At 26.6% G+C, this 23,659-nt stretch overlaps 1 protein-coding gene across 1 annotated transcript in view; it reads right to left on the bottom strand.

The window, feature by feature from the left end:
* Window positions 1-1,746: 1,746 nt before the first annotated feature.
* The window catches only part of LOC113367587, a 94,345-nt gene continuing 72,432 nt past the window's right edge, over window positions 1,747-23,659 (bottom strand). Inside the window, exons 8-14 of the mRNA XM_026609181.1 lie at window positions 21,284-21,438; window positions 15,896-16,044; window positions 12,194-12,275; window positions 10,791-11,027; window positions 8,673-8,885; window positions 4,870-5,179; window positions 1,747-2,097 (exon numbers count right to left, since the gene is read on the bottom strand). Of these exons, the coding sequence (XP_026464966.1) occupies window positions 1,747-2,097; window positions 4,870-5,179; window positions 8,673-8,885; window positions 10,791-11,027; window positions 12,194-12,275; window positions 15,896-16,044; window positions 21,284-21,438 (1,497 nt within the window). The remainder of the gene's footprint in view (window positions 2,098-4,869; window positions 5,180-8,672; window positions 8,886-10,790; window positions 11,028-12,193; window positions 12,276-15,895; window positions 16,045-21,283; window positions 21,439-23,659) is intronic.

Here is a 23,659-nt window from a genome sequence, read left to right on the forward strand (position 1 = left end):
CTTCAGACAATGATTTAAATTTTAATTTAAACGTCAAATTTATTTTATTATGTTAATTTTTCCTAAATATTGAGCAATACCTTTTCACTTTTTGTTTAAGTGTTTTTTTCTTGGATTTAGTTATATTTGAAGGTGAAATTTATTTTTTATAAGTTAATTTTTTATTAAGAGTTGAGCAATAGTGTGCATATTTTTAAGAATGTACTAAGGTTATGTCAGACATCTAATATCAACTACGCAGCATTTTAGAACTTATTAATGTATATTCAATATGTTAATCCGGAATTGATTACATTTTGTAATAACTTCTGACTAAAAGTTTGAGTATCTTTAACAATATTCAAATTTTAAGATATGCATTATTTTATTTTATTCATGCCATGTTCCAACAATCGGATATAAATTAAATTTAATGAAAATTTCAGCAATTTATGTTATCAAAAGTTGACCAAATTTCTAATATTAGGTTGTCAAATATCTTCCTTCCGCTTTTTTGCTCTTGGTTTATAATACAAAAAGGCGGAAGGGAGATATTTGACAACCTATATATGACAATGATATAAAAAGGAAAATAGTATCATGTATGATGTAATAAAAATGTTAATATATTGCATTTTGTGCTCTCTTAACTGAAATTTTTAATATGTAAAATAAATTCGATATATTTGACAAATTTTCGCCATCTATTACTATTTCTTGAGCAATTGTTATCTAAATGTATTAAAATGCATTTAATGAATTTAAAGTAGTTTTGTAATTAGTTCTTATAAATACTACAATATTTAGTAAAAAATCTGATATTATATACTTGAACATTATGGTCTGAAAAATTTTTTGCCATTAATTTTTTAAGCTTGTAAGTAGAATATTATTTTTAACATTGAGTATATTTTAACATATGAAATAATATATTTTTTAACTTATTGGTTTTCTCAGAGCAATTCTAATTCAAAAGATATTGACTTAAGTTTTCAATATATAAAATAAATTCGAAATTTTTGAAGAATTCTCATTAAATACTAGTACATACATAGCCTTCATGAAATATATGTTTTCTAATTAAATTGTTTGATTTAAATGGATTGAGAGTAATTTTATAATTGGTATTCATAAATTACTGAATTATTATTCCAAAAAAGGGTTTTTACCAATTTTTCATTGCAATGATTATTAAAGCTTATAAATTGAAGTTTTACGTACAAAAATTTTAATATTTTCAGAGTGGATCAAAGCTAAGTAAAATAGCTATAATATAATAAAATAAGTTAAGCAAAGATTTATAATTTATTAAATTGTACCATATATTAACCCACAGAAAATATCTTTACCAAAATCATACGTTGTTCAAAAGCTAAATTGAATTTAAAAAATATTATCAAATTATTCGGCAATTTATAACATTTCAAAAAGAATCGTCTAACATGTCAATAGATGTAAAAAAAGTAAATAATTTGATTTATAAAATAATATTAAAAAATATTTTATTGTTATTTTGTACATTTATCTATAAATTTCAAACTATAATTTATCTATGAATTATATAAATTAGTTTTGCCATTATCACAGAAATTCTAAATAAAATTATACGTAGCTGTTCTAACACATACTGTTTAATGTATGTATAAGAGTTAGTTGACTTTTGAAGTTTTCACTATCAAAGTAAAGTTTTCACTATTAATTAGCTCTGTTACTAATAGAATACCAGTTTATTTTGATTAATATAAATAAATAAAATAAAAACAACTATCAATTATTACCATTCATAGAAACATGTGGCAGAGTCGACGACGTCGTAGTAACTTGTTGCTGATAATCTTGTTGGTCCCTAAAATATTGCTGTTGGGCGCTCGTAGTCACGACTGATGGTTTGTCATATTCTTCTTTGTATTCCTGAAATTCCTGGTTTTTGTAAAATGCAGTACTGACACTCGAGAAAGCTGTGTCGAATGAATCTGCTTTCAAATCGTCGTCTCTGGATTCTAATGAATCGGTGTTTTGTTGCTCGAAGTACGTTTTACGACCTCCTAGACGAGGTCGACTGTAGTCTTCTTGGGCACTGTAGTAAGTTTCCTCGGGAGGAGGCTGATATGCGGGTACCTAAAAAAATAAACGACATTAATGTAATAGATTAATATGAAAAATCTAGTATTTCTTAAATAATTTTTTAATATTTCTCTCTTTAATTCGCTGATTATTATTACTGATGTCCTCTAACTTTAACCTAAATAATAATAAAATAGATATACGTAACACATCACCTAATCAAATAATCTCAATATGCTCAAAGTTAACCTTTTTATTTCTTTTTAAATATCTTTAATTTTTTTATCCTATTCTATGTAAATAAATAGTATTATTGCATTTTGTATTATGTTATTTTGTGTTAAGTGCATTATTAATCTTACTATATATTGTAATTATGTATATATATTAATTGGTATCTATATTGCGAATAATAATATAGCAAAGATATAATATAGATAATTGTATTATTAAGTCCTATTGGATGAAATCTGTGGGCTATATATTTAAAAAATAAATAAATAATATCTAATTTCTTATTACTACATAATTGTAAAAAGTGTAACAGAAATTCATTTCTAAAGATTGAAACTATGTGTTTATGGTTTACAATATTACAAAGATTAAATAAATACACTAACAACAAAGAGAAAATGTACCAATTGGAATTAAAAAATGTTGCAAGTCGTTTTAAACATTTGTATTTTTTCCTGCTTTACTATAAAATATTGTTGTTATTTTGTATTGTTATATCTAAGAGATCTAGTTATGATATGTCTACTCTAAATTATTTTTAAAGGCAAGCCAATGACCTATATATTCTATATACTATTATGCTGAATACCCAGTACTTGTTTCAGCAAAAATACCAATTTTAAAAATATATATTGTTGCGTTCTTAACTATTTTGAAATACTTTAACGTTTTCATAGATTTGAATATGATTTCAAACTAAAAAATTGACATTATTGCTATAAAATAATGATTGTTTTCATTGTTAAACTTAAGAGTAGTTGATGATAGGAAGCAGGAATTTTTTTGAGTTATTTTTGTAAAGGGTAGAGTAGTTGATGATAGGAATCAAGATTTTTTAAGCTATTTTTTTCAAAGGCAACCCGATGTTTGACTTATATATTTTTTATATATTTTTATATTCTACTTGAGTTAGTTATATCCCAGTGTTTGTTCCAATGAAAATAAACAAATTTTTAAGAAATATTGTTGCAAATCGTTTCAAACTATCTCAATATGCTTTAATATTTTCATAAATATGAATGATTTCAAAATCCTCCTTTTGACATTGTTATTATGAAATATTGAAAGTATTTTTTTTCATTGTAAAAACCAACAGTTGTAGTGATGATACTTCAACTGTAAAATGTTTTTTTGGAGGTAACTCAATAGGTTATCTATCTACTTTGTATATTTTTATATTAAAACCCGGTGCTTGTTCCAAAGAAAAGAAAATTTATCAATTATCAAGAAATATTTGTGCATATCATTTTCTTAATTTTTTGTAGTTATAAATGATTCCGAAATAGTAGATTTGACAATATTACTATAAAAAATATAATATTTTTTTATTAATTGAATAATAAATTTTCCTTCATTTGTTAAAACTAAGAGTTGTGGTGATATTACTTCTACTGTAAAATGCCAACCCGATGATCTGTCTATTCTCTATATTTTTTTTGTTATAAAACCAAGATGTTATAATTATGATATCAATGATATATTTAAAATGGTTTTTCTGCATGCTCTTGGAAACATATTTGAATATATGTTCTGAAAAATTATAATTATTTTACCAGTATTAATAAAAATAGTAAAGATATTTTTTGGATATCCTGTTGTCCATTAACTGAATCTCAATAATGAATTGAATAACATTAATAAAGAATTTTGAATAAAATTTCTAATGTGATTAAAATTCTATGTTACTTAAATCTCAAGGTAACTATGATGCTCTTATCTACCTAATCATGACCTAATTTCACGAACTCGAAATATATTGTCTCTTTAGATATAAAACCACCTAATTTATAATTTAATCATATACAACTGTAATGGCTAAGTTTTATAAGTTATATTATTTAAATGATTATTGTTTAGCATTATGATTTTTCATTAAAGTTAGCGTTTTATTATACACAAACTATCTCAATCGATACTTTTCAAGAAGTAACCAAGTACAGACTAGTACAAAATACCCCAGAATTCAGAACACACTAAACCAGCTATAGAAAATGTAATGCTATCTTGTGAACAAATGAAATATTTTTTTTTAGTCTTATCAGACTCTTTTTAACCCTTTCGACTCGGATGCCGCCGCTCCGGCGGCATAGTCATTTTACCGTTGCGCTCGGGCGCCGCCGCTCCGGCGGCATGATATGTTTTACCGTCAAGCTCGGATGCCGCCGCTCCGGCGACAAATCCTGTCGGCGACGACTCGTCGCAAACTAAACTTACATTTAATTTTTTTTTATTTTTTTAAAATTAATTTACTATTACATTCATTTATTGATTGATTTATTAATTTTATAAATAAATATATAACAAAATTAATTTATTAGCTCATGATCCCCATAATTCTAATAAAGATCTGTGAAGAAATGATTTTTTAAACAATATAGCATGGTTTTGAGTGCAATTTTTTTTTAATTTTTAAAATTTTCTGTATTATTATCATAATAACTATATTAAAAACCAATATAACCACATTTTGAAAAAATCCGATACAAAAAAAAATTCCGAGTTGAGAGATAAGTCTAGCACTATAATATTCCGAGCGCAGCGTACCGACCGGCAGTCCGACTCCGAGTCGAAAGTGTTAAAATTTAGCTCTACCTGAGGAACCTGTGGAAGTGCAGCCCCTCCTTGTCTCCTTGCAGGCGTCACAGCCGCAACTGGTTTGTCCAGCATCTGATCCTCTAGATTGTCATTGCTACTGGTGTATGCATAATTATAGTCTTCATTATAAGGAATTGCTGACATGGCACCAGATCGATCATAATAATCTGGTACGTCTTCCGACTGTTCGGCAGATGCATTTCGTTTTAATTGAAATTGCCTTCTGCCGCGCCCTCGACGAGTTCCTGGTGTTATTTGGGGAAGACGTCTGCCTCCTGGGGTTGTTGTTCGAGGTTGAGGAAGACATCTAAAATAAATATAAATTTATAAATAATACATGAAATGTTATATAATAATAAATTATTTAACATCATAATTTTTTTTATAAAGCTATAGTTGCTAGTTTTCGGATAAAATATTAATGCTATGATACGGGTCTATATTCATATGAGTTATATATTGTCGGTCTGTAGGCTGGATTAATTAATTCAACTAGAATCAAAAAAGTTTAGTATGAAAATTACTCATTTTTAATTTCATACAGCTAGTGAGAATAATTTTTATTTAGTAATGTCAAAAGATTTGCATTTTTAAGTGTAACCAATAACAGTTTTTCTTGTAACAACTACTTAAAGAGTTTCATTTCCATTATTAATATTTATTCACTTTCAATTGTTGTTAGCAAATCAATTTTAACACCATGACTATAAAGTTCATATCATTATTAATGAACCATTTGGTTATTATTGACTAAAAAGCAGCTTAACTTTCAATAACTTTCATTAACTTTCGTTAATAATGCTGATATCTTGATATAGTTTATTAAATGCAGCTCTTAATATATTGGTCTCTCCGATCAACGGTTTTTAGTAATTTTTTTATCAATTATAAATGTTTTTTTATCATAAAAATTCCCTAAATGTTTTTTTTTTTCAAATTAAAATAATGTAAAATACATATATACATATGTGGCTAATACAAAAAATCAAAACTACCGAAATTATCGATAAATATGAACTATTAATGGTATAAGTGAAAAAATAATTAAAATTTTATTTTTATTAGATCTATGAAAAATTTCAATATGTATTTATTGATCATTATGCAGTAAGGTTTAGTTTATTGATAATATATAATTAATGCCATAGATGAATAAATAATTCAAAGATGAATAGAATAATTTAATAGTATAAGTTCCATTATATTTTATTCATTTCTTTGGCATTATTTTCTAATGATAATACTATTACCGACAAAATGTACTTAACATTAGTATTTCTTTCTCTATTAATTGAAATAAACCAATAATGAACACAAAACACTGGGGGACCTTTCTGACCTTGCCTTGAAAGCAAATACGTCTATCGGTAATTATATCATTGAATTTCTTTTAGTCAATTTAGTTTCAGTGTCAATAGCCTTCATAAATGTCACTGTACGATATATCTAATCAATTATTCCATAGTTGTCCAAAATAACTTATTTTAGTTAATTATTTATTAGTAACTCGAACGAGTTATAGTCAAATAAACGCATGGGTGTATTTTTGCAAGTTATTATTTATTTTACAAAAAAATTGAAAATAAAATTAATAATTAAATTTATATCAAAATCATATATTTTATAACATTTGTGGTATATTAAATATATAATATCAAAGCATTATTTAGTTTAGGTATGATGGTATAATATAATGAATCGTAAAAGTAATAACCCGTTATCAAAGCTTGGGAAATTTTAGTTCCATAAAAGCCATACTTATAATAAAAGCAGGTATCACATAAATCTTTATGAATGATAAAACTTTTGCCATAATATTTGACTTAAGATTTTGATAACAATCATGACAGCTTAATATCGCCAAAATTACAAGAGCGAATTGAAGAATTAATTTACGAGTTATTAAATTATAAGAATTTTTTGAAAATAAAATATCCGATTCTAAAACTAGACAAGTAAGGAATATTCTTGATATCTGAAGTGTTTCAAAAATGTGTCAAGTTATTCACTATTAGTTGGAAATATTAATACCATTCAGATGACAACATTAAATAAGTATGGTATAAAATTTTAAAATGAATTAATTGAGTTTCTTTATTCAACTTACAACCACAAATAAAATCAACTGATAAATGTTCTGCAAGCATTTCAAGTATAAGCATAATATTATGAAAAATTATAAACTGCACTAACTTCGTAGTACGATGTACATTTTCATGGAATATTTATTGTTTCAGACATTATAAGAATATATATATATATATATATATATATATATATATATATATATATATATATATATATATATATATATATATATAATCCCTGAAGCTTAAAATTTGAATAAAAATCACTGAATAATGTCAGTTATTGTCAATATTAATATGGACACATTTAAAATAATTATGCTCTTAGTTTAAAAAATTTAAGAAGCACTCGATACTTTTATAATAAAGGCTAGATAATTTGTTTTAATAAATATATTTACTTTTTTGAAATTAAGATTCTAATAATGTCTAAATTTTCAAGAGTTTAACTCATCGATTCTTCCAAATGCAAAATACGGTTTGCTTATATCATATAAATCGTTTAATAATTTGAAAGTTTCTTATTATATCCCAGATATGAAACTTTTTTTTTAATTTATCAGTAATAAAATTCTAGCCGTTTTTTTTGTAACTAATGTTATGTCAACCATTTTGCTTGAAGTTATTCCCCTAAATTCTGAATCAGTTACATCAATTCAAAAATCGTAGAATTAGGTAATTATGCTGGTTAGATTTTGGCAAAGAAATGTCGTATCCTTTTTGTTAGTAAAACTGTCAACCAAATATTAGAAATTCTGCAATAGAGACTTTTGGTGGGTTTCAATCTGTACTAATTTTCCTCAGATATTTGTGAAAACTATTCAGGGTTTTTTCATATTGTTAACATGAAAAATGTCATTCTTATATAGTTATATAAGCGTTTGGTATATAATTATATAGTTATTTTTTTGTGTAGTTAACACATTAAGGAGTAATTTTGCACCCACGTTTTCTTGTCAGGACAATCAAATATGTCGAAATCAGTCTTTTGGAAAGTAACAGTGGTTTTCTGATAATTAAAAGCCAAATAACCTTTATCATATTCTAATAGATTTGTATTCTTGACAAACTCGATTCTAGTTTAGGTACCAGGTAATCCATGCTAACTGCCTTCAGGCCAAATACCACCAACATTTTGTTAACTTCTCTAGTTATATTAATCGTAAAAAAAGAAAAAATGACAATTTGTGCATATCTTGTAAAAAAAATTAAATTTGGCAGTTTAAAATGATCATTAGACATATGCACGTGAAATTATCAAATATTTTTTAAATATTTCAATAATTAGAAAAAATTTTATAATATTTTTTTTGGTTCCGTACCAAGATATTTAATTTTCAATTTTTAAAGTTCTCCTTTACGGTTCAAACAAATTTCACAATCTTCAGAAAAAAAAACAATTTTCAAAAATATACAAGGCTTTATACTTCAAATATATTTCGTAGGCGTAAGAAATATAAGATGGATTCATTCAGCATTTCTTCTTAATGAAAGCATTTTCAAGTGTTTTGAGTGATAAAACTGTCACTGTGTATTATATGAACGAATAAATATATAGTAATTATATTTATTTATTTGAAAATATTTAAAACAATTATTAATCATTGATCAATATTTATTGATTATTAATTTTTTTTGCTCGAATATTTAATTGTGGTACGGTAAGTTCCAGCAATTTGCCTTAAGGCACGATGCTATGCACCACTTAATTACCTTCTATTCCTAGTAGGTGTTCCACAAGGAGGAGTCGCCGGTAAACTGGCTCCCCTATGCGATATGGTCACATCGTTCGTGTTCATAACATAGTCTGCGATGTTGGAGCAGCGACTTGATGGTCGCGCCTGCGGCAACTTGCGGCGCTGCGTAGGCACCGTTGCAGGGTAACTCGGGTAGGTGATGTTACTAATGTCCGTGTACTCTGTAGCACTAGAGGAAAAGAGTATTGTAAGAAAAAGGTAAATGAGTAATGAACTAAAAAAACAAAGGATGTATAACTTTGTGTATAAAGAACTTTAAAGGTCATTTAACTGATTCAAATATTATTGAGTACAGTATACTACGATAATATTAGTCCAATTTGTTCAGTAATCATTTCAATCAGTAATTAGGAACTTGAAAAAAAAACTTAAAAATTATTTTTTACAAGTTTTAAAACTTCATTATTAATTATATTGATATGTAAATTAACAAACAAACAAAAATTCAATCAAATATTATCGTTTTAAAAATTGATAAAATTTGAAAATAAGTCATGTGAATCCGAACGAGCTACCATTGGCTGCCACAATCACAATGTCAAACAATTGAAGAGATATTATACGTGACTTGACTATGATTGAAAACTAACTTTATACTAAACTAAACTAAAAATAAAAACTAAACTAAAAAATTTAAAAACCTAGTCATTGATATTTAGTCCACATTATTTTACGTGAACTATTTTAGGTTTTTTACCTTTTGCCTACACTTTTTATTTCTATTTATATTTGTTTGTCGTCACCTACAACAAATGGAGTCATTTGAAGATTGCCTGTTTATTGTTAAAATATTTAATTGTATTATATTTCATAAATGAATACTATTTTTTGTAGTTTAAGAGTGGTTCATTAATTTTTTTATGTTTACTACATATGATATCAAAATTATTCTAATTGTAGTTCACGCAGCCTAAAATCATAACATTTTAATATATTAGGTCAAGATTTGACCTGGCATTTTTGTTTTGTTCTGTTGCAAAATTTGCCCTGTGACCCTTTAAACATTTGTGCATAAAACTTATAAACCTGTAATTTATCATAGGGTTTAAGAGTTTAGCAAAAGTAATAACAGAAGAAGCTTGTGCGTTGAAGATTAATATACTAAAAAAAATTAATTAGTGCAAAAGATTATTATCGCTAAAGGATTAGTTGTTTTTAATCTTTTTTTCATGGTGACGGAATGTAAAATGTTATTGTTCGTAATTTACAAGCATAAATAAAAATTACTAAAAAAATCAAAGTCACTAGTTAAAGTCAATTTAAGAATATCAGACATAACTTATATTGACTGCTCTTGCACTTGCATTTACAATAAGATGAAATATAATAATAAGAAAATTTAATATTTATTTGATCATTTAAGAAAACGTGATTATATTTGGTCGTTATTATCTGATATTCATATTTTTTCAATAATGTATAATAATATAAAAATCTTGGAGAGACAAATGTGCTTGCAAGTAATATAGTTTATTTTTAATAAGTCTGTTCTAAAATGAACTTATCTCTAAAATCCAATAATATCTGGTAGATTTGACCTTGGTAAAATGTTAGCGAGGAAAATAGGACGTGATACCAAATGGGATACAACAGATTCGTAAAAATCACTTAGTTATTTATAATAAATTTTGTAGTATTCTTTTTTATTTCAAACTTTAATAATTTATTTTTTCAAAATTAATTTGAGTTCAGAAAAAAATGGTATCAATTGTATTGAACTGTTAATTGATCGATCAGTTTCAAATTTCAATCCGGATTCTATTTATTCTTGCATTGATATTTTTAAAATGAAGGATTGAAATGTTCGTTGTCAAACGTATTCAAATTTTAATCAGGTGGATTTTAATAAAAGCCGCGGCGACGCTTGACAGGGTGTGCTAGTATATATACATATATATATATATATATATATATATATATATATATATATGTTTATACACATATATATATATGTATATATATATATATATATATATATATATATCAAATCTACCAGATGTAATGAGTTTTCATAAATTTGTTGACTTTAATATAGATTACTTATTACAGACTTCCATTGTCATTAGTCTCCTACCTGAAAGAATCGTCCTGAGTTAGTTCAGCTGGTGTCTTTGGCAACCTGGCTCCACAAACGGAACCACTGCGCCTTCTGGGAACCCTCGACGACCATTGGTTATCAAACACGTCCGCCACCGGTGGTTCCGGCAGCGCCCTCCATTTACCGTTGACCGCCGGGGCGGTCAGGCCTCCTCCACTGTCCCACTGGCGGTGTTCTTCACTCACGCCAGTCGGATAGCCCATTCCATCGTAACTAGATATAGATTTAAAATTAGTTTAAATGGTAAAAAATAGTATTATAACCCATACCTATAACTGATTTATACTTATATTTTTGAATTAATTTAATTATGGCAAACAATGTTATGCTTCACAGATTCATCAATCGCCATTTGTTACTCATACTGTATATATCTATACATCATTTGTATTTATAATTATTCTATTTCTTTCTTTATTAAATATATTTTCATAAAATTGCCTATTGTTTTTCATTGTATTTTGATTATTTGTATATATTCGCACTAAAGATAAGTTAAGAGTTGTATGTTTGAATAAATACATTTTAAACCTCATGTGTTACTTCTAATCGTTAAATGATTGCATACGAAACCAGATGTTTCTAATTTATACTTCAATTCATTGGCAACGTAATGATTAGAGTATTATTTATGAAATGAATTTTATACAATAGATTTTTTCTATGTTTTTCCCAAATATTTTACCTAATTAGAGGACATTTTATTACTACATCAAATTTTCCGCCAAAAACATGGTTCTTTATGACTATATTACAAAATAGTTCGCTGGAAACAATGCGTTAAGAGAAATTTATAAAATGGACAATGTTCTTTGTGTAAAACTTTTCTTTTAACAATTCAAAACATATTATAAATTGAGAAGCAATACATATTAAGTAATAATATTAACATAAATATTGTACGTAAAATAATAACTGTGATTATTATTATTGATGGTAATTTTTATGAAAAGGATCAGAAAATTATTGGTTAAAATACCGTTAGTGAAACTTTGATTCAAATATTTCGCCAGACTTGAATTCATTTTTTATTCAAATATATTTCACGAATGTCGTAATCGCAGACGCGGGTTAAAATCGATCACACAAATAATGTATATTCCAAATATAAATATACTTTTTAGACAATGAACTTCAAATAATTTATTATGTAGAAACTGAAAAAATAAAATATTTCTAGAAAGGGTAATCCATTAGATTTATTGACTTTGAAGAATTATTTATTGATACTTATGTGAGACTTATTTCTATAAATAAGTATGTAAAATTACAGTGTAATTTATCATTGTCGATTACTTGGATATGAATATATACATAATTATTAATAATTAATATATATTCATATTTATTTATTTATTAATAATAAATAAATAAGTTACCTGGTGTTAGTCATGTAGGAAACGTTGTATTCATTGTATATAGTTTCTTGGCGTTCCAGGCTAGGTCTTCTCGAATTTGATACTAAAAATTGAATTAAATTAGTTTGATTTCAAAACAAAATATAAGATAAATAACAATATATAATTATAACTAAATAATAATTTTTAGGGACTAATGGATGCCATTTGTGATTTTCCAGGTTCGAGAATCATTGGATCCAGCTAAGACAATAAATTTGTTGGATACTACTTTTGAGAAGATGCATAAATCTGTCATGTACACTTTTATACATAAATGAGTAAATAGAATAAATTACATTTTGTGTAATAAGTTGAGCTTTTTCAATAGACCAAAATTCTTACAAAATCTGATCTATAGTAAAGGTTGTGAAAGATGATAAAAACTTAAAAAAAAATTGTCATTTAATCACGCATAAATATAATTGTTGCTCTTATGTTGCATTTTGACGCTTTTTCGCTGTGAATTTTGATAAAATCAATTACTTCGTGTTCTGCATTTTTCAAGCCTTATTCTTAATTAGAAAATTACTTACTGGAGTGATTTTAATAGATTTTTTTTCTTCAATGATGATATTTTAATATTATCATAATTGGCTACAAAATTCTGTTGTTGTGATTGCGATTTACAATATTATTTAAAAAAATTGATATCTATAATATTGATTTTTTTTAAATGAGCTATTAATAATAGAGCACAATAGCAAATAAGCAGCATTAATGCGTACGATGTTTTTTCTTGTGCATATAGAAGATTATTCATCTTCATTCTTTTAAATTTAAAGCAATAAAAATTCATGTGACTGTCTACCTTTTGTTTTCTATATTTTCATATACCATATATACTAGACGAACAGCTCTGTACAACACGATTATTAAAATGCGGCGTCACGTACGAACAAAACTTTTCCTCGCAATTCCCCCTTTCGCCTTTCTCCAAATATCGCATTAATAATTTCAACAAGGAGACGAAGGGTATTCGTAATGTCAGGGAAAAAGTTACTTTAGTAGGAGAGCTGATACACCTAAGGCTGGACACTTTTGGTATTTTTTTTTAATGTGTATTGTTGTGTTTTGAATAATCATTTTTTTATCACGAACTGGCATTTTTTTTCAACTTTTTTCATGAATCTTTGACAGCGCTGGACCTGTCTTTCCAAATACTTAGTCAATTTTTCAATCCATCAATAAAAGTCATATGTTTGTCTCATCTGCCCTTGACAAAAACTAATCTCCTAAATAACTTTACTATTTACATACTTTTATTATTTATAACATAATTCAAATGCAAACATTCAAACTTTGTATTAGTAATAACAGCACATATATAATATATATGTTATTATATTTCATTACCATATCGTTTTAATTTATCCACAACCCCCAAAAAGCATTCCAAAATTCACCGATCCTGACATAATATTTGCACAAAGAATTATAACGGCACAGACAGATCATACTCAATTGAATATTTAATCAGGATCAAATCTTTCAGCAAGAGAAAACGCGGTATAAATTAATTCCCGAAAGATCTCTTGTAAATTAATAACTGACAATGATTTCATCATATTTTGCATTCAATTATTTGTTTTTGTTCGTGGGCGAAACAAACACAATTGATTGGAGAATAAAATTAGTTATAAGGAAACATTTAAGTATTTGAATAAATACTTTTGAGTAAACAATTGAATAATTTCCGGCAACAATGAATTGAAATTTGAATATAAATTGCAATTAATTTATAATTAATATATTATTATAAAATTTGTTACCAAAATGTTAGTAAATTTGAAATAGTTTTAAAAGTAAATTTCAAAGACGACAAACAAAATATCCATCAATAATTATAACTATGATACCATTGATTGAATTATTATTAATTATCAAAAAAATTAAAAAAACCCTAAGGTATAAACCATACGGTACAAAGTGAACTCATTTTATCAGTTGAGAATGATGAATAAAGAAATATTAATAAAATCTGTTTTAATTTTTTAAAAAAAATCAGGATGACTGTTTGATATAAACTAATAAAATTATAAAAATTGTTAAATTCATATCGTATTAATCGTTTTGGTATGACAAAAAAAATAGAATTTAGTGAAAAATAAAAATTTCAAGCGTCACAAATATAATAAATTGTACTAAAATATTGTGCAGTTTATAAAGGCTTTGAAAAAGCATTTAAACAGTTTGAAGTAAAAAATATATTTGAATTTGAATTTAAAATACTAAAAAAATATAAAAAAAATGCGTTTAAGTTGGAATATCAAAAAATACGAATAAAATGTAAATCTCTCAAAACATTTACATGATTTAAAGTCCAAATCCTATTCATATACTAAATAAAAAGATCTCTAATATAAATCAGCAATACTGCATCACAAAACATCAAATATTATGTATATAATTATTTTAATAAATATAGAATTTATTTTAGAAATTATAATTTTAATTAAGTATTAAAATATGCAGTTTTGCATATCATTGCATAAATAATTACATACTCAAACAATGTGAATAAAAATCAAATTAATTATGCATGAGTTTATATCAAATAATTTTTCAAATGTAATAATTTTTGTTATAATAATTCATATATAATAAATGGAAATATCAATAAAATACAGAGTAATTAATTAACTTCCCGCAGGGCTAGTTATGGGAATAGCAAAAAAATCGAAAATAAAATTGTGTTTAAATCTTTACTTTTCAAAGGTTTCTAAATATTTTGGCGTACCTTAGAAAAAATGGATGTATGTGTGTGTGTGTGCCGACAAATTTTTGTCGGCGATCTCGGGAACGCGGATTAACCGATTTGAGTAATTCAAAAAATGATTCGTATTAATAGGGGTTAATAAATAGGGAGACAGGTTTAGCCGTTTCGAAGATACGGGGTAAATAGTGTCAAAAATGGTAATTCAATTTTTGAAAGTGTCCGATTTGAATTACTCAAAAACATTTTATTCGTATTGGTAAAAATATGAACCAATTAACATTTTAAGAAAAAAAGTAAAAGTAAAAGTAAAAGTTTTAAGAAAAAAAAAAGCTGTTTAACGATCAAAAATGATCATTTAACATATGCACATCAAATTATCAGATATTTTATAGAAATTTTAATATTTCTATGGGTTGTACTAATGTATGTCCGTTGCACTGCGACGCGGCGCTTACGCGCTTCGATATATAGCTTCTGTCTTTAAAACAGCTACGGAGCGCAATTGCTTTGAAAAAAAATTCAAACATTTCAACATATTTCAAAATAAAGAAAAATGATAATGTTTGCGAAAAAGTCATTTTTTTCAAAAATTTCAAAATTCTCACAAATCTATCTTTATCAAGGTTTTGAAAAAATTTAAAGTTTTTAAAGAAAATAATAGTTTTTGGTACGGGAAGTTCCAGCAATTTATTTCAAGGCACGATGCCATGCTCCACTATTTTTTAAAATATTCTTTTTATATTACATTTATCCTACAAATAAATATCATAATAAAAAGACGCAGTGAAAAAATATTTCTACAATTCCACTTATCCTACGACCTTTCCGGTGGAACAAAACAAGAATACTCTCTCATCTTTACGACTTGGCATTCGAAACATCAAAGAGAGAAAAATAAACATAAAAGTCGATTTTTTCGAATCTCATTTCGGAAACACCTGAACAATAAATAATTCAAATTTTACCTCTAGTCTTCCTCGAAGGCGGTTCCTGGTTGCTCAAGTAAGTGGCGGTGTCAGAAATTTGCATTTGTTTATACAGCGAATCTTCGTAGTTCTGCGAGCCGGGGTAGTCGCCGGTTGTTAGGCCGTCGTACCACTGACCCTCTTGCTGGCTGGAAATTGATAGGAAAATATAATAGTTGTATACAGGGTGTCCCAGAAATCAACGTGAATCTCAACTCAACTGGGTGAGATATCCATACAGGTGAGTCTTGCAATTATCACAAATCCAAAAACCATCAGGTTAATAATTTGACCACATTATGGGCATTTCAAAGTTGATAATATAGTTATACATTAGTTGCAAAAACAATGTGGATAAAGATAGAAAATATTAGGAAACTAGTGAAATGCGTTAAATTATAGTTACCTATCTTAAGTGCATAGATTTATAATGATTGTAAATAACACTGTGCAAAAAACAAAAGTATTCAAAAGTATGCAAAAAGTGTATAAGTCAAGGTTGAGGTTAATTATCAAATGCAAAATAATTAAAAAAAACAATCGGATTCAAGATCGAATGAATGAAAAAAATATAAATAATAGTTATACCTACCAAAAATCAAGTTTGATTTTATAAATTCCAAAAACCCGAAGGTTAAAATTTGGGAATGATAGATGCTGGAAAATTAGTAGTAAGTACTATTATTGATACCATGTGCCTAAATTTGTATGAATTGCAGTTCATAAATTGCAAATCAATACAAGTGCTATTGGAAGGTGTTTTCAATAGATTAGGTGACAAAATATATTAAAAAATACTGGAGATATACAATTTATCATTATACCATGTATGAAATGCAATAGGGATTTTATGCAATTCAAAGACACTAAAATTTTGTGTTCAATATTCTCTAAAGTCTTTGGTTTTACTTAATACTTTACGTGAGGTTATATTGTCATATCATAAGTCAAGTGCATTATTAAGAGATTTTAGGTATTTCAAATGCATGAAAACATCTGTTTGATGTTTACCATATAATGATTGTGTTTTTTAGATGGCAGTTATACCTATAAGGTACATAAATTTATTCGTGGTTTTTATTCATACATCATTAGAGCAAAATATATAATTTCAGAATATATTTTCAAATGTTTAAGTGATCATTTGTATTTAAAAAACTGGTAATTATAGTTGTTTACATTAAGTTAGTTAACGAGTGAAATTTTTTATAATTGAAAATTATACACATATAAAGATATAAGTTTTATTTAATTAGAATTACCATTTGTTGAAATATAATTCATTATGCTTTGAATGTTAAATCAGGCTATTATTTAAAAAAAATTACATAAAAAAATGACATAAATTTTATGTAATCATTAAATTACATAAAAAAATAAAAAAATGACAATCCTGATTCACAATTTATTGTAGAGATAGAAAAGCTTTTGTAACAGATTTTAAAATTGTTGTGATGTCTTACAGAAAAGTATATTTTCAACTGTTTTGATAATAATAGTTAAAAAATGTATTCAATTTCAAATAAAAAATCATAAAAAAAAATTGAAAACCATTCAATATAGTGACATGATTTTAAATAAAAATCATATTAATAAACTAATTAAAATTTTGTTAAAATAGATGAAAGAACGTGAATACTATATCACTAAATATCAAAAATTATGTACAAAATTATTTTAATTAAGTAGAAAATATTTTGCAAACAATAATTTTAATTAAATATTAAAATGTAAAATATTGCCATATCATTGCAAAAATAATTACATATTCAAGCTATGTGAATAGAATATAAACTAATTATTCATGAATTTATATCAAACCAGTTTTTTGATTGTAATAATTTTTGTTATGGTAATTTCAATCGTATGAACGAATAACAATTGATTGGCCTGATATAGTATAAATTGAAAAAAATAACATTATGTATTTATAATCAATCAATTGTATGAAATATTATTTGTGTTCAAAGGGGAACAAATTACGAGTAAAAAATTGATGTTTTACATGCAAAATATAAAAAATCATGCAAATATGTAACTAAAATGATATAAACAAAAGTTCATATGATGATATGAATTTTGAGATAAAAATCTTGTAACTAACTTTTTCAAAAATTTAGTTTGTTATAAAACAACATTTTTTTCTATATATAGAAAAGTATAAAATTAAATTTGTATATCAGATCTGGTGAAATCGATCAAACCAAATCGTTACTTCAACTAATCGTAAATTTTTCTTACTTTTTAAATTTAAAACAAATTGATCCTAGTTAACTTCACAATTGAACGATTTGTGAGTTTTTGTGTTAATTTACGATAGATATGATACAATTCATAACCAGTGTGAAAAATAAGTAAATTTGTAAATATTGGAGTCTCTATATTTCTCTACCAAAATTGCATCGTAATAAAAATAGTTAAATAGATAAACTTTGCAATAATATTGAGGTTTCATTACAAATTATAGTAAATTGTTGTGACAAATTATGATGTGTTGAATATGATAAAAATATTATAATAATGTGAAATTTTCAAATGTGCTTTAAAGGGTAATAAGTGGAAGCATGTCAATAAGTAAAAATTTTTAAGGTGTTCTAAAATTTGTTGTTTCTCACCTTGCACTATTATTATATTTTCGTGTACGACGTCTTTTAAATGGAAGCATGTAAACATATATATTATAGAATGTCTGCAAATATGTTTAAACAAAATTGTAAGATAACTATTAATAATTAAATTAAATGAATCATATAAGAGAAAAATTATAAGAATTATAATATAAAATCTAATAAAGGTATTAGTTCAAGAAAATTAAAACATTAAATACATAACTGTCGTTTAGAAATTCTTTACTATCAATTTTAACTTTCCTCATATATATATATATATATATATATATATATATATATATAAATATGTGTGTGTACTTTAGGATTTTACAGATTCTGATCATCCCTTATGAATCTTGAGAAAATATACTTCAAAAGTCGTTCATTGAAATAAATGTGACTAAAACCTCAGTCTTTATGTATACATATAATGTAAATATCATTTCATTTCTATTTATTTATTTTTATCGTGCTCTGATTATATTAAGATTAAGACCTAGGTTTATATAAGAGTCTCATTTATATCCGCTTGGACTAATAATAAGCAACTGGCAATTAATAATATTAAAACATGCAAAGGTCAACATTATGCCTCAATTTCTCCTCATAATTATTCATAAGTTTACAATAATTCTACGACGTTGGAACAATATGACGTAAACACAGTAAGGAATTTAATTATTCGGTAATTTAATTATTTGGTTGAGAACAAGATTTTGAATTATAATCCTTTACTAAAAACAACTCTCGTTACTTGACATTTATTATTTTTCGCTCTTAATTAAACAAATATATAGAGAATTTTATTCTATTATTTTTCTTTTTCTTCTTTTATATATTTTTTATTTTGCATTGTTTGGATCAATTTTTTTTTAAAAATGTGTAGTTCACTTTCAAAATTACATGATTTTGGGTACGTACAAACAGGTCGTCAAACGGATGTCGTCCATAAACGACGTTTGCAAAAAATTAAGAATAACAAGTTTTGCACTTTTGGCTCCTTATTTCTAAAACGGCCGGACTTGCATATGCCTAAAACTAATCACTAAGTTTCATACAAATCGAATGTTTTTTCAATTATTTCGTACGATGCTCGTAACGACTAGTTAAAAAAATATAATAATGTTATTCAAACAATTCTAACTATTATCATGATTCGAAATCATAAAGTTATGTCTACGCATTTCGCATAATACTATTATATATTTGACTCGCGTTATTTGGAGCATACGGCAAAGGTTAAATTCCCGGATTAATTGACTAAGCGAATTTAATTAGTTTTGGTTGCTCTAATCTAAGATATAGTAGGTACGATTCCAAATGAATACGTGACATCAGGAAAATGTAGATCGTGCTCTAATTGTACTTGACAACAAATTGTTCATTTCACGATAAAGGTGGTAATAAATTGAAATCAATTTTATATACAGAAACACAATGTTTAAAGGCACTGTATCCTTGCTGAATCTTATTTGGAACAACCACATTTACGACCGCAAATTAAAATTGATCCAATAAATGCAATAAACTGTTTATTCTACAATGAAAGTAATAAGTAATAAAATATATTTTATATACAGCAACAATGTTCAAACATGTGTATTCATAAATGAAAGTGTCTACATTTCTAAAAAGATCACAAGTTAAAATTAAAATTAATATTTGTCAAATACTGATTTTTCTCCGATTTGAATTAGTAAAAAACATTCCACATGTATTGACGTGATAAAAAATTAATTACGTTTTTGCAAAGGCAGGTCCAGTGGTTTCGGAAATCAAGAAAAATAATCCAAATATCCAAACATAAATAGTTATTCAAACTTCAAAAAATTCAAAATATTCAAAGAAAAAAAAAAAACTTAAGTTGGCACAGAAAAACTATTTTTTTTTTCGATAAAAGCTACCTACCTTTTCAGTATTCAAGTTATTTAAATGTTTTCAAATTTTGAAAAATTAAAAAAAAAAGAGTTGAGAAATTCCGAGAATGTTCAAATTACAGTACGGAAAGTTCCAGCAATTTGTCTTTAGGCGCGATGCCTTGCACCTAACTAGTGGTTAATTCAAACGTATTATTTTAATATACTATAAGCTTGTTCGATATTATTCATATCCATTGATTCGACAAAAAATATGTGAAAATATCATGGGAAAAATAAAGATGTTTTAAACACTTTTACTTTTCTTTCTTAATGTAGAGTTTTTTGAATTGTTGAATAGTATATAGATAAAAACAAAATGATTTTTGAATAATCCATCTGATATGATAGAAAAAAACTAAGAATCTCAAAACAAAAATATAAACTTATAAACTATAAATTTTAAAAACCATACGATTCGATTCTATATTACTCATAGATAATGTACACAAATTATTTGGGAAAAACAAAAACCACATTAAATTATAAAATAAAAAGTGTTCAATTCAAAATTAATTATATATAAATATTATCTTTAAATATGAACTTATTATATGCAAAAATCTATTTCTAGCTTTTTTGTGTTTATACATCACTTTCAATTTATACCACAAACTAAATAAGTTCAAATACACATGTTTAAATATAGGTAGGTTTTAGTACATAAAAATCATAAAATCCACGCATATAAATAACAGCAAACCATTCCCTAACGCGTAATTCTGATTTCCAATTAATTTTGAATATTCCAATAATGGATTTTGAGCACCGCAACGTTATACAAAGAGACATCAGCGAACGATGTTAACCGTGTTGCCGTGTTAATTATAATGTGTTGTTTGAATTAAAATTGATTGTTTTACCTGGAATAATCAGTTCGGTATGACCTCGGCCTGCTGTTGTAGAATAAAGGTTCTGGATCGCTGGGATCGTTGTTGTAAGACCTCACCTGGCCATAGGTGTTGTCTGGTGGCCCCGTAGAGCCGCCGTAGCCGTAGTCGTCGTGAGGAGAATATCGCTGAAATAGGAAAAAAAACATGACAAAATGGTATAAAAAAGTTTTATAAGTATGTTCATTCTAACGTGTAAGATTACTAACTAAATGATAAATATATCAGTGTTGATGTATATTAAAATAATTTTATTAGAACTCAAATATATTACTGTTATAACCTAGTAAAACCAATTAATTGCTGTTTGATTAGACTGCAGTCATTATTATAATATTAAATGATATATACTTATAAAAAATAATTAAAAATATATAATGAAATTAAAGAATAAAATAAAAATTGAATAAAAATTTTGTGAAAAAAATGAAAAAAAAATGAACAAAATTGAAAGAAAATGAACTATAAAAGTGTAAATATGGTAAAAAAGTTGTTTATTTTTCAAGAATATTAAGAATATATTACATTATAAAATACTTCGAACAAAACTATATGCCTATTTTAATTAGTATTGGTAGTAAATAATATGATAATAAATAAATCTTAACATACAGCTGTATAATTATTTTCCAATTTGTTTCACAATATTTAAGACAAATATTGATATATTGCGATGATGTATACCATAATTATATACTTCGGCATTTCTTCATATACTTTCGACACCTAATAATATTTTCCGACAATATCTTCAGGCAGTTGGCAATATTTTCAGACAAGTTACAACATTCTCAGAAAAGTTACAACATTTTTATAAAGGTTACAACATTTTCAAACACTTTTCATACAAGTGCCAATAAGTTCAAAACAAGTTACAATCTTTTTAAAAAGCTTAAAAAATTTTGGAACAAGTTATAAAATTTTCAGGCAAGCTACACCGTTCTCGGACAAACTATAACATTTTCAGATAAGCCACAACACTTTCGGTCAAATTACAATATTTTAGGGCAAGCCACAACATTTTCGAATTAGTTGTAACTTTTTTAAACAAGTTACAACATTTTCAGACATGTTACAACAGTTTCAGGAAAGTTACAGCAGTTTCAGGCAAGTTACAGCAGTTTCAGGCAAGTCACAGCAGTTTCAGGCAAGTTACAGCAGTTTCAAGCAAGTTACAGCAGTTTCAAGCAAGTTACAGCAGTTTCAGGCAAGTTACAGCAGTTTCAGGCAAGTTACAGCGGTTTCAGGCAAGTTACTGCAGTTTCAGGCAAGTTACAGCAGTTTCAGGCAAGTCACAGCAGTTTCAGGCAAGTTACAGCAGTTTCAGGCAAGTTACAGCAGTTTCAAGCAAGTTACAGCAGTTTCAGGCAAGTTACAGCAGTTTCAGGCAAGTCACAGCAGTTTCAGGCAAGTTACAGCAGTTTCAAGCAAGTTACAGCAGTTTCAAGCAAGTTACAGCAGTTTCAGGCAAGTTACAGCAGTTTCAGGCAAGTTACAGCGGTTTCAGGCAAGTTACTGCAGTTTCAGGCAAGTTACTGCACTTTCAGGCATGTTACAACAGTTGCAGACAAGTTACAACAGTTTCATGCAAATTACAACAGTTTCAGGCAAATTACAGTAGTTTTAGGCAAGTTACAACAGTTTCAGGTAATTTACAACAGTTTCAGGTGATTTACAACAGTTCCAGGCAAGTTACAACAGTTTCAGGCAAGTTGCAACAGTTTCAGGCAAGTTGCAACAGTTTCAGGCAAGTTGCAACAGTTTCAGGCAAGTTACGACAGTTTCAGGCAAGTTACGACAGTTCAGGCGAGTTACAACAATTTCACGCAAGTTACAACAGTTTCATGCAAGTTACAACAGTTTCAGGCAAGTTACGACAGTTTCAGGCAAGTTACAACAGTTTCAGGCAAGTTACACAGTATCAGACACAACATTTTCGAACAAGCCACGACATTTTCGGATAAGTCACAACATTTTCAGACAAGTTACATACAAGTGACAAAAATTACAATATTTTAGTTACAAAATTTTTGTAAAGCCTACAAAATTTTCGGATAAGCTACAATATTTCCAGCAAAGCTACAACATTTCCGGGAAAGCCACAACATCTTCGGGCTAGTTATAACAATTTTGGACAAGTTACAACATTTTCAGACAAGGTACAATATTTTCATATAAGGTACAACATTTTCAGACAAGGTACAACATTTTCAGACAAGGTACAACATTTTCAGACAAGTTACAACATTTTCAGACAAGTTACAACAGTGTCAGAGAAAATTTATTTAGCTTAGGTACGTTGTTTTAAAAAATCGTATTTTCAGACAATGTTATGAGGTTTTTAATATT

The sequence above is a fragment of the Ctenocephalides felis genome, unplaced genomic scaffold (genome assembly GCF_003426905.1).
Source record: "Ctenocephalides felis isolate EL2017-DRISC unplaced genomic scaffold, ASM342690v1 CF-g0.4_SCAFFOLD_01170, whole genome shotgun sequence".
In the NCBI taxonomy this organism is placed as follows: domain Eukaryota; kingdom Metazoa; phylum Arthropoda; class Insecta; order Siphonaptera; family Pulicidae; genus Ctenocephalides; species Ctenocephalides felis.